A 13527-nucleotide genomic window follows, 5' to 3' on the forward strand; every position below is an offset into this window, starting at 1 on the left:
TGATTAACCTACAGCTGGGAATCTCATCAGCACTATAGCCCAGTTTGGATATTTAGAGGTGCATGTGTTGACTCATCATCAGTCAGCTGATTGGCAGAGTTGTAGTGACTGTATTGTGACGAGGCCGAGGGTCATACTGAATATATAAAGTGCTGTGTTGGGGCCAGGTAGCATTGGTACCTGTCCTGATTTTTATAAGATTATCCCTGTTTTAATGGAAGGGGCCCATGTCCTGGAATTTAGGCTGACAGGACACCTTATGTCCAAAAACAATGGAGAGCCTCCCACTTACAAATAAGCTACATCTGACCTGAGATCTTTGTTATCATACACAAATGTCATTTTCCTCAGTCATGGCATTCCATAGGAGTATGAATTGAGCCACTTTTTAAATGTACAAATGCAGTAGCTACTCGGGGGAGGGGACATGGGGGGGGGGCATTGGATTTCATTGTCTGCAAACTAGAGACGTACCAGCAGGTAGCCAAGGTGAGTGTGAGTATCTGGGAAGGATGAGATAGTGAAATGATAAAAACTGATCAGGAAAAATACTTCAGTCTGTAGATTCAAACCACAGTTTTCTAGTTAGAATGGCAATAACTAAGGCAGATTATCCACCAAATACTGTGGAAAACGTCACTCTGTAAACATTGTAGATTGCTTGAATATTTATTAAAATAGACCAAAAGCTGAAAGTATCTGGGTAAAACAACATTTATCATTACTTTAGTTTGTTAAATCACAGTATCTGTGAACTAAAAAAAACCAAAAAACTATAATTTTCGTGTGTCAAACATGGAAAATATAAGAATAAACACTGGAATTAAACTGTGCAATTTTTTATATCATCTTCCACTTTACAAGCTGCTGTTTAATGCTATTAACTCACGTTTTAGTTACTAAAATGACTAATATTTTTAAAAAGCGCTCCATGACTAAAACAAAAACTAAAAGGTCCTATTAGCATAATTTAACAGAAAGCAGAATCATAGTTTCATTATCCAAGAGAACAATGTTATAAATACATCTGTTTTTCATCCACAATTATATAAATAATAAACATGCTGCCATTTGCAAGGATTTTAATAGCTGATTATATGTAAGCAATATTGTGATCTACGGGAGGATGGCATGAGTTTTCATCATTCATTTTCATTGTACTTATTCGGTGCCCTTGTCTTCATCTGAGAAATGAGGAACAGACTTCTTTGCTACAACGTTGTCCAGTCTCTGGCCTTGCAAATATGGGTTCACACTCTGAAAAAAAAATTAATTAAAAAGATACTGATTAGGAATGAGAAAATATATCCTAGGGTAACTAGCAATAATGGATATATAAAACTATGTTTACTGATCTGAGTGTCAAATGTAAACTGATAGATTGTCTTCCCAATGACCTGTCAGTCAAGCAGACATGCCCATATCATTACTCTTGGAATGTTTGTGCCCTCCATGTGATCACTCTAGTGTATTTGTCACTGCTCTAGTGATTCCAGTCCAGCGTAGTCTAGTTCCACTATATGGAAAATAAGAACCCTAAGCCTCTACCAGACCAGACCAGATCAGTAATATACTATATGTGTTTTATCCGAACAGGAAAATAAATCAAATTAACTCTATGGATTACTCACATACACAGTGTTTATGTGATTAGATTACAATAATTTGTCATGTTTAGTAAAAGAAGGATATAATATAGTTCCATCATGCAGCTTTACAAATCTTTGGGGGGAATGTTGACACAAAGCTTATTTAGAAAGAACTGATTGACTTGCAAATATTAAAACTCATTCTCTGGTTGCCAATTTTTCTTCTCAGTGCATGAAGAACAAATAGCTCCCAGGGAAAAATTTTAATATTTATAAATCAATTTTTTCCCTAAATAAGCTCTAATGCAAAAAATAATCCATTCCACTAAAAAGAAAAAAGTCCTTGTACCTACTCTGCAATCCTTCAAGGTGGAGAAATAAATGAGAGGATTAACTAGAAACTTTAGTATAATCTAAATAAAATGCTAATGTCTTGATTCTCTTCTCTTCAGTGGAAAAGGGGGACTAACAGGGAGCTGGAACTATTATCCCCATTTTATACATGGGAAACTGAGGCACAGAAAGGCTAAGTGACTTGCCCAAGGTCAAACAGGAAGGCTGTAGCGGAGTGGAAAATTGAATCCTTGTCTCCCAAATTCCACGCTAGTGCCTTAGCCACTGGGCCACCCTTTCTCTCATATGAGGACGATAAGCATTACATTCCCTGTTAAGTCAGGCAGCATGCAAACAGAGAACATCTTTCTTTCTTTTTGATCTGCACATTTCACTAATCTTATCTTAAAGTGCACTTCTACTATGTAAAACTACGCTACATATCTGCTCCCAGAGGCACATCCGCTTACTTTACTGACTTACAATAAGTTGATACTTTTTTTCCCTGTTAGCACTGCAAAACCAACAAACGTCTAGGAGAGGGAGGTGGATATCCTTCTGGGTCATGTAGTAATCATCAGAATTGATTAGTAAATTCTAATTGCAAAATGTTTATGGCTGGTGATGTGTGAATCAGAAAGAACTCAACTTGACTTCCAGCTTCCTGATTGAGATTGCAGGGTAGGAAGTTAGAAAAACAATATTTTTACTTTCTGCTTCAATTATTCCAAATACAGACTACTCATTTTCTAATAAATATGGAACCCCTGCTGCCAGTGTGGAAATGCACTTTACATTTCAAAGTCCTATTTTCTTCTTATGGAGAAATGCAGCAGCAACAAAGTTGAACGATAAATACCTTTTCTGAGACAGAGGAAGGGGCAGGAGCAGTGAGAGAAGTCAGGGGTTAGCGAGATGGAGGGTGCAAAAATTCTGTGTCATCAGGAGAAGAACCCATTCAGTTGTGTTTGTGACACATCTGGATGCAGAATAATGGTCCTAATTCTCCTCTCACACCTGGGGTAAATCAGTAGTAACTTCACTGAAACTAACAGAACTACATCAATTATAGGGACAAAATCTGCTGTGATTTACACCCTTACGGCATGTTGACACAGGCAGCTGAGGGCAGAATTCTTTTCTATGGGGATCTAGCATTGGTAGTGGATTTTACACATACCTATTATGGGGAATTCATTTTTTAAAATTCAGTTTGAAGGAGAAATTATCCATGTTATTCAAAATCATTTCCTATGCAAAATAAAACCTATTTAAAAGCAAGTTAATATAATTCTTAGATTTTACAGGAAAGCTTTTCACTTGAATACATCTTCTGAATGCAATGCAGCTGGCTGTGATAGAATAATAAAATTTAGGCTTAGTGGACTTTTATGGAACCAGGCACTGTAGTTTATCACAGTAATGTCTTGACTTCAAGTAGTATTCTAAGTTATAATACAGATGTATTAGTCCAATTCTTCATTTCAGCAATAGGATTTTACCTTTTTAATCTTCATCAGCGCTACACAGAAACAAGATATTAAAATTAAAACAAGTTGTGTTCTGACAATTACCCTTTTTCTTCTTTTTGGTCCACCCTTTATCTTCTCAAAGAGTAAATTCTTATTCTACAAAAAAATACAAATATGGATCAAATTTGGTTAACTCTTCTTTTAAAGCAAGACTATGTTATTTAAATATTAGCATATGAACATTTTGGAAACTAGTTTAGATCAGAATGTCATGTTATTGGAAAGATAAACCACAAGGAAACATTTTGATTACTGCAGCTATTAATACAATATTTTGCTATTCTTCAGGGATAGTCAGTGTCATCAACAATTATAAACACAGGCATATTAGATAGTCTGAGATGTTATACTGTACTGTAATTTTTTTTGTGTACAGGGCCTCAGTGATCAGGGAAATTATTATTAATTAAAAATACAAGGAAGCTGGGATACCAGTCTGTTGTAGTTCTCTTCCTTTCTTTTGAAATGATAATTGTACTTGTTCAATATTTTTCTTTATATATGCTTTCCAAATTCCTTTTAAAAAAATCATTATCTTAGTCACTCACACTATTTCTGTGAGTATTTTATTCCATATATTTACTATTCTCTATGCAAAAAAGTTCTGCTGAAATTCTTTCAGTGCCCAATCCTTTCTTTGTTTAAATAGTGCCCCCAATAAAGCTTCTAAAAACCATTTGGTCTATAACATTTTTAATAGAGTGAACCTTTTAAAATCTGCCAAAAAATGTCTTGGCAGAAAGGAAAGTTATGATGAGGAAAAAAATATGACTTTGTGACCACAGTTTGTATAAGTGTTTCCACATATTGCTATATTTCATACATGTAGTGAACTCAAATAAGGTCTGGAATATCAGACACATGCTCAACAGATTTTGTTTCAATTCTGATTATACTTTAGGAAAAAAAAAAAAAAGAAGCAACCTGAAAATGCAATGAGAGAAGAATTACATTTTTAAAGGCAAACAGTATATAAACAATGCCATTAATTCTGCTATAAACAACTGACCTAACATTGATCATGTAAATAGAGAATGAGAGACAAATTCACAAAACATTTCTACCCTCTGTGCAGCCTTGATATGAGAAAAACAAACATTTTGGAGAGCTACAATGACATCTGCCAAAACTGTGTTTTGTACATTTCATGTTCATTAAACCCAAATTCACAAGGCATATCTCTTGCCCAACCTCAACTATTTCATCTGGGGTGTGCCAGAAAGGCAAAGGAACAGAGAGTAAATTGGCCAAAGAGAGACATTCTTGGCTACAATCATTTATGCAAACTCACTTGGGGAAAACTTCAATTTAACATTTTTAAAAAGGCAGATGTGTAAATTATTCCCTGTAGGAACCAGCACATCATTTGCAGTTTATCTTCATACACCGTTTGACCTTATACTTTTCATTAAGGGGGGAAAATAGTCTCTGTCGTAGAAAAAGGGGCACGGCTACTAAAGCGAACACTTGTATCAGGCAGGAAAATTCCTCACAATTGAACTGCTCTTCCTCAACAAGATCATATTTTGTTTAGTCTATTTGGAAGTGATTTAAGACCATAACTTCCATTTAAGTATAATGTGTAGCACAGAGCAGATAGGGTTATGATCTAAGATTGGGTTCATGTAGTAACAGCAAATCTGAAAATATGTGCTTGTGAAGGGGCATATGTGTTTGGGCCTCAGAGCAGCATACAGCTCATACAACCTGGTGGGTGGATGATTTCTTTCCCCTTCTCTCTGTGCATTTCCCTAGCATCCAGCCCAGTTATTCAGTCTGAGCACTAGGGTCTGAATTGGGACCTAAGTACTCAAATTATGATGTTTGTAACCAACCTGGCTAATGCCATAGATGGGTGCGTGGGAGGTGGAATCTCTTCTTAGATCTCATTGGTGATAATTTCAAGCCAATGAGGTTGCCCAGCTCCATGCTTTGGATTTATATGATCATTTAGCAGAACTTACTTAAAAGGAATAATGCAATAGCAATGTTGTACACTTACTACCTTGAGGAATACTTTTTATCATTCAATTCAGAATCTCCAGGTCACATAGTCTTCATGTCTGAAGTTTTATGTACAGTTCCAAACAGAAATATAGCACATTGAACTGAATAATCTGTTGTTATTGTCCAACATTAAAAAGGGTCAACAACCCTTGATGTAACCCTTCCTAATAATCATTATTGCTGCTCCAATGTTTAGAAATGTGCTTGAGCAAAAATGTGTCCACATAATTGGTGCTCCTGATTATTACAATTGCTGTAAGTCAGTTATTTGATAACAGGCAGTTAGCATGCACAATTACCATAGAAATGCACATATAACTGTGTACATACATTTCTAAAAATCTATTATAAAACATCCAAATGCCTTCAGAATCTGGCTGAAAAATTATCAAACTCCTTGTTCTTTAGATGGACTATCCACTGATGGAAAGCCAAATGGCAGGGTGTACTGCAATCACACCATCCCTATGTTTTGCTTAACGGTTCCATTCTTGTGAGCAAACAGTGTCAAAATTGATGAGAATCTCTCCCTCTAATTCAGCTGTGAATTACACCTCTTTTGTAACATTTCATGCCACCTGCCCTTGTTGAACAGCAATTGCTTTCAGCTATACTAGCCTGGTAGGGCTGCCATAAAAATATGAACAGATATTATCCCCCCATTCATTAAAAGGTCCTCACTTACTGACATAGAACCATCCCTGATGAGTGGGGGAGACATCTTTCTGAGAGACAAAGGTGTGAGGTTGTAATGTGGGGTCTGTCCGTAGGGCAGGATCGAACTGGGGACCTCTGGAGCTTAGCGCATGGAGCCTCTACTGCATGAGCTAAAAGCCAACTGCCTGTTGGCTAAAGCTGTAGAGCAGACTCATTTATCTCTCTCTCTAAGCACTCTCAGTGCCACTAGACCGGACAGAACACCACACCCAGGAGGTGTATAGGTTACAAAGTCACCACCCAAGGTCAAGTTTTAAAAGAAGAAAGCTGATCTTTCTGAGACGTCCAAAAATTACACCTTTGCTCATTTCAGCACTTGGAGACTCCAGCTCCAACAGGATGAGTGAGGTTAAGCTATCATATTATACTGTTCTGCTTCCCACCATCTTTCGATATTAAGTAAACATAATAAAAGTCAGTACAAACAGAAATCTATAAAGTGCTAGCTACAGGCTTTCAACAAGATCTAAGGATCAGGGATGGCAATTTCTTTCATACTGAAGTCTCTGTCTTCTGGTGCACTTACATTCCTGCTCTCCATTTATCTTTTTTTTTTTTTTTTTTTTTTTTACTGGCTCTGGTCCACCCACTCTAACTGATAAACTAAACCAGCACTGTTTCTAGCCTCAAGATGAGATGGAAATTCATGTTATTTAGTACAAAGAAATGTTATTCAAAAATGTCATTGTCTTTTAATTCTCCACATGTATCATTATGAGTCAGATAGCCTGACAGAACTCTATTGCCTCTTCTTTTTCCTTGCCTCCCATAGCATGAGCATGTTTAAAACTTCTGGTGTCAGCCAGTCTAAGAAATATTCCCATGTGAAAGACTAAATTGTCTCAGTGGAAGTTTTTCTGGAAGTCAGCAACAGCTCATGCACCTCTCTAGATCGATGTCACCAGTTTAAGAGATAAGCTACAGGGTAGAGAGAAGCTGAATCCAGATGGAAAATACTTCCCTATTGCAAAAGAAAGTCTGACCAGAAAGGAAGAAAAAGGAAAAAAATAAAAGATTCTTTGGCCAGAAGCTAGGAGGTCGGAGAACCAGTAGTTACATGCAGGAACCACCAGAATCATGTAATCTCAGTTGTCTCACCAGCCTCAGGTCTATGGCTGGAAAGGAAAAAGAAAGCATTTTCTCCATGGCAAGAAAAATTAATTCATCATACTTTTAGGATCCCTTCCCCTCTGAAGCATAAAGATCACTATTTAGAAGAGTTGGAAGTGAACAAGCCAATCTATGGATGTTTCTGTTTCAGACAAAAAAATACGAATTGACACAGATGCTTATACATAAACAGATACGTTTATCATTGTTTGCATATTAGTATCCCCATTAAATAACTGAACTATATAGATTTGGCACAAACACAGACCTATGGACTCTGCCATATGAGGTTATTTCTATCATTAATTTAACTTTTATAAATTATGTTTTCAGACTTGAAGTCTCTCTCTCTCTCTCTCACACACACACACGAGTGATATACAAGTTCCACAACTACACAAGCACTCAAGTACATTATTTTCTTGTTTAAAAATCTATTTCTTCCCTCTCTTTCATAAACAAATCAACATTATTTAACCTGCAACTATCATTTGGCTTTGATTATTAATATTAGAGGAACACATGCTGTCTGTCTGCTCTGGGAGCTGACAAAGGGAGAACAAACAGTTCACTGACCCAATGGTGCCAAGATCAAAAAAGGGGCTTAGGTTAGGCGGTGGTCCCTGCTCTAACATGTGCCCTTGACGGTGGACCAGGTTTTGTGCTGATATAGAGGATATCCTGACTCTATGGGTATTGGGGTGCAGTGATTCTTAGTTACAGGACTCTACAGCCTCCTGTAACATAGACCATTTGGGGAAATCTGGTTTAGAATAATACAATATTTCACCCCTTATGTCTATTCAGTCCTTGGCCTCTCTACTGAAACTGCCAACGCATGCGTCAATTAAAGACAGCTGCGGGGGAGGAGGAGGGAGGGTTGGGAGGAGTCAGATGATGTGGGTGTATACAGTTGTGTACTGGACAACTCACAGGCTATGAACAACTAGTTTTGGTCACTCACTTCATATCTAAGCCAGATTCCAAACAGTGACCTAAAACTGAATGGCCTGTACCACTTCATCATATGGCTCTTATTTTTAAAATCTCAGTTAGGTAATTTTTAGACTGCCCTTCTGCTATAGTTCTCCCAGAGTAAAATCTACTTACAACAGCAGCATTCGCTGTATTTCTTTTTCTTTTTAATATATAACAATGTATGATGAGGAAGCAATTGGGGCAACTATTCTGGATCTCAGCAGAGCATTTGACCATAGATATTAGCAGCTGTTTCATCTCTAATTAAAAAGATCTGGACTTGGCTTTGCTGCTGCCTCATATAATTTTGGTTGGGGAGCAAACAATTTGTTTTAATCCATATGTGGGAAGTTTCTTCCTGAATTAGTAGTAACTGATGGAAAACTAAAAGAATAACCCAACAAAGCTCAAGATAAGGTATCTTACAATATTAACCAATGATTGCCCACAATTGGTTAAGTGTATATCATTAATGACAACATAGTATGATGCACCCTGGTTCTGACATATTGTTATAGTCCAAAAACTTGCAGACATGTTTTTATAGTCTTCAAAGTGGCATTATGAAAATAAATTACTTATGAATAATAAGAAAACTAACAATGTTATCTGGCATAAATAGTAAACTGAGTTCACCATCTGGTGTTTTTAATATTACAACCTTTGATGCTAATTATTTAGACTGCAATAAGAGTTTCCAATATTTGGATTTTTGGCTTCACTCTGCCTAGAATTTTAGGGATCATATAAGTGAAGTAATTAAGGCTATAAATCTTAAACTGGGCTGGTCCTAAATGATGTATCATTGTCTCGTGATTACAGCAAGAGGAGGCGCTGCCAAGCATGTCCGTTTATCAATATCTGCATATGGAAAGCTGGTTTAGCATAAGTTTATCTAAACTAAAGAGTTACAACTATGTATAAGATTTCTTGATTTGTTCTGCAGGTACTAGTGGTGACCTGTAATTGTTGTCTTTATGATGCCTTACGTTGGTATTAGATTTGGTATTAGACATCTAATTGATGTAGTGTATCTTTTAAGATTAAGAAGCGGAACTCTCCTCAGACCAAATCTGGCCTGCATTCTCATGTAAGTAGTCTCGCTGAAGTTATTGTAGTGCTCGTATGAACAGAGCAAGATTTTGCCCCTATTTTACTTGCTATATTTATTATCCAGAATGTATTCAAAATCTTGTCATGGTCCAAAAAAATTCAACTAGTTTTGTAATACAGCTTCAACTCCATGTAATTTTATTGAAAAAGTGTCTCTTTTTACATGATGGAAGCTTCAGAGTGGGGATATTTCAACTGGGTCATTTTAAGGCCTGATCCTGGTCTCACTAAAGTCAATACTAAAACTCAGTGTGTTAGCTAACAGTATAGTCTCCAACTACTTGTTTCCCAGGCCCAGATTTTTAAAGGTATTTAGGCATTGCTCTGCTCAGCATTGCAAGGTCTAAGTGGCTTAGGAGCCTAAGTCTTATTGAAAGTCAGTGATGCCTATGTCACATTTGAAAATGGGACTGAGCTGTCTAAGTCATGTAAGTCCAGATCCTCAAAAGGTATTTAGGCACCTTTGATTTCACTGGGAACTAGGCACTTAATTACCTTTGAAGATCTGGGCCGTAGGCCTTGAATGCAGAATGAAGCAATGACCACATACCTTTAAAAATCTAGGCCCTGGTCTATAGTTGTGATCTGAAATTTTGTGCTAAAAATATATAAATAGGTTTGGTGATTGGTGGCTTGTAGTTGGAATACGATCCATTTGGGTCGTTGGATTTATCAGGTACATAGTCATCATGCTTTAGAACAGGTGATAAGCTAGAGGCTTCTATTTTCTATAACTTTCATTGCCTTTTGATCAGTAATATATTTTTCACTTTTTCTTTGCCATTAATTTGACGTTGGTTTCTTTTAAATAGGTGTAGGTACATCTCTTTAAGAAGTTTCCTTTCAAATGATTCTTTTTTTCAGGAGAAAGGAACCCCTAGCTTTCTCCTTACAGCTGTGTGGTACCATTTAGCAGACCCAGCAGACATTCCATCTGCTGCAAAAATAAAGAAGACTGGTTTACTCACCCACTTGCCGAGGCTGGGATAGTCGTGTTCTGGATCAAAAAGGTGTTGGTGCAGCTGGTACTCTCTACTGAACTCTGCTGTGTCTGGTGTGTTTTCTAGACACCCATCGTCAGCTGCAAAAATCAATTAGAAAGCATTAACTGCTTCCCAAATTGCACAGTGCACTATGAGCAACTCATATTTAGTGGCAACATTTCTTAAATTCAGTTATGCAATACAAACTTTAAATAAAAACTGGGATACTGGAAATGCTACACAGCTTTTCTCTGAAAGGGCTTGGTTAGGGTATTTTTAATTTTTGTAAAAATCTTCTTAAGGTCAACCAATTTGCAGCTTGAAAGTTAAATCTATTTCTTTTCCAATTCCACTCCTCTTCCCCCCGCCCACCACCACACTCCACCATCACACCCAATCAAGGGCACAGACTAATTTTTTTTAGACAGAACACTGTGTTCTCCCAACTTTAAAAAAAATCCCCAGTGTTAAAGAGATATCTGTGCAGTTTATCAGCTACCACAGGAACTTTCTCAAACTGGTCCTGGTGAAGAGATTTCAGCAATTCTGTTTGGGAAGCCCATGGCAGAATGCCTATGTTAGTCCAGGTAGAATCTGCTTTAATAAGCAACTACCTGAATGGAGCTACATTTCTCGTTAGCCACTCTGTTCAGCGGAACTGCAGGTCTTTAACGTGGCACTTACCCCCTATTTCAATGCAGTTTGAGGCTGAAGTTTGCACAGCAAAGGCAATTCTGCAGTTCAGTTAACAGTTTGATATGTCCAGCAACCACATTTGAAATACAGTGGACAATTCCTCAAGTTGCATCTCAGAGCATCAGCAGGATTAATATTCATAAATTGCTGACAAACCTGTCTGATAGGTTTGTCAGCAGGTTGTATTGCTGTTTGAACTTGGTGTCATCACAAGAGAACAACTGGACTTTGTAGAGGCCATTTTCTACCTACAGCTGTTATGATGAGATCTATCTTAGATACTTAAATGACACCAATCATCAAAGTAGCTGAGCTCTTCACAATCTGTAATTTATGTATCCTCAAAACACCCCTTTGAGGAAGGGAAGAGCTGTTATCCCCTAATAATACAGGGAACTGAGACACAGAGACACTAAATGACTTGCCCAAGGTCACACAGTAAGTATGTGGCAGAGCAGGGAACTGAACCTGGAATCCTAGACTAGCTCCTTGATGACAGCTCCTCCCCAAGAGAGAAGGGCAGTCCTCAGTATTACAGAAGCATAAGTGCCATTTTCAAACAACTTCTAAGACAAAAACTAACAGTAGAGACAGAAGCAGACTTGAGGAAGGCCTTGAAACCTTTTATGATCCAACACTATCCTTCTTGAATACAACTGTGTTGAAATATATTGACCCAGATGAAGGACAGTGCATGGAGTTTCTTCTGCCACTTGTTCAGAGCTTTGAAAAGGCATTTCTGCTATCTGTTTACCTAGGTGCTTATGACCTGTTTATGGAACTAGATAAAGAGGGTAAATTAGCAGTAGTTGAATTGGCAAATAAAAAAAGCTAATAACTTTGGTGTAGAACCAATAACTTTTGAGATGAGAGGACACAATTAATGAAGATTTTTGTTAACTTGTCTTCCATGCCTCAAGAAGGGTCACTTCAGAATAGCTGCCCTGCCAAGTACAAAGACACCGAAGCTGCTTACATATATTACAGGTCTACAGAGACAAAGAGCCAATAGGAAGCATGACTGGAACAGACATCTATGCTGCCTCTCTCAGGTGAAATCCTGGCTCTATTGATATTAATGGCAAAACTCCTGTTGACTTCACTGGGGCCAGAATATCACTCCTAATGAATAAATCTTTAGCCTAGAATCCAGCAGGTAATGATAAAGATGATTCTGTACAGCAAGAAATTAGAGAAAGTAATTCTCTTAAAGTGGTGTACTCTCATTGAATATAAATAAGATTATTCATAATTTCATTTTTTTTAAAATAAAGAAAAATCAATTGTTTCAAAATCCTTGTAAAACACTGAGGTTCTAATACTGATCTTAACTGGCTCACTGATTTCCAGGGAGTTTCTGAGTTATCTCAGTTAAGAGATCAGAAACAGGCCCTGAACTATTCTTTTATTTTTATGTCTCTGTGTGTGTATTGTTCATTTTTTGAAAAACTCACTAATTTTTGTAAAGAACTGCTGCAAAAGTTCATCATGACATTATAACTATGAATTTGCAAATCCTGGTGTGGGGTGCAACAGGCAGCATAAGATTAGTGTGCTTCAACAGAGGTGTGAGCAGAGGCTACATGTGGTGCAATTAAGTTTAAGCACAAGGCACCATCCTGCTTACTGTGGTGAAAATAAGTCTCAAGCGGATTGTGCTTCTGCTCCCTTACTCTCAAGAGTCTAAAAAGAGACATATGTTCAGTCTACATCTTACTAATGAAATGCTCAGCTACTCAATCCCCATTCTGGCCTATTAAAAGTAAACTAGACTCGGCCATGCAGCAGTACCCATTAATGCAACCACTCCACACTTGGGCTCTGCAGGGAAAATCCAAAATGGCACATACTGTAAAACATTGTTATGGCAGATGCCACCAGGTGGTGCTGTTGCACAGTTTTCCAAATTCTTTTTCTTGTATTCAGTCTTGGGAAGACAAGCAGTGTTGTTAGGTTCTGGGCTATGCACAGTTCTGTTTAGAGACTATTTCTGCATGGAGGAAGCTGTGCAAGCAGCTAGAGGAATATACTGTCTGCTTCAGTCTCTGATTAGCATCAATTCATAAAGACAGTAGCTCCCTGAGAACCGGGCACTGATGTTGGACCGATATTCCTGCAAGAAGGGATTTCCCTGCATGCTGTTTGACCTCTTCTGTTCTAGGACTGGTATATGTATATAAATAAAAGAAGTTCCACTTAGTATATAATCACTGATTCCTCCTCCACTGGATAGCCAACCTGCCATGCCCTGGACATCTACTACCACTTGGCTGCTATCGGGAAAAGGAGCAACAATATAATTATGGACAAGGGTAAGATTATTCTTTAGGCACCATAGCTATAGTGCTAGGGCTCCTGGTTCAGGAATAATGTCTTTGCTTGATGATATCACAGTAATGCTATCATGCAGAGGCCAGAGTCTGTAAGGAGCACAAGACTGTGTGCTCCACTGGAGGAATGAAGAAAACG

At 37.7% G+C, this 13527-nt stretch overlaps 1 protein-coding gene across 1 annotated transcript in view; it reads right to left on the reverse strand.

Annotated features, from left to right (window-relative positions):
* Positions 1 to 681: 681 nt before the first annotated feature.
* Positions 682 to 13527, reverse strand: part of LOC141989291 (neuroendocrine protein 7B2) — a 77070-nt gene continuing 64224 nt past the window's right edge. The window contains exons 4-6 of the mRNA XM_074955749.1: positions 10348 to 10460; positions 3497 to 3550; positions 682 to 1257 (exon numbers count right to left, since the gene is read on the reverse strand). Of these exons, the coding sequence (XP_074811850.1) occupies positions 1162 to 1257; positions 3497 to 3550; positions 10348 to 10460 (263 nt within the window). The 3' untranslated portion in view covers positions 682 to 1161. The remainder of the gene's footprint in view (positions 1258 to 3496; positions 3551 to 10347; positions 10461 to 13527) is intronic.

This window comes from Natator depressus, chromosome 6, assembly GCF_965152275.1.
Source record: "Natator depressus isolate rNatDep1 chromosome 6, rNatDep2.hap1, whole genome shotgun sequence".
Taxonomy (NCBI): Eukaryota; Metazoa; Chordata; order Testudines; family Cheloniidae; genus Natator; species Natator depressus.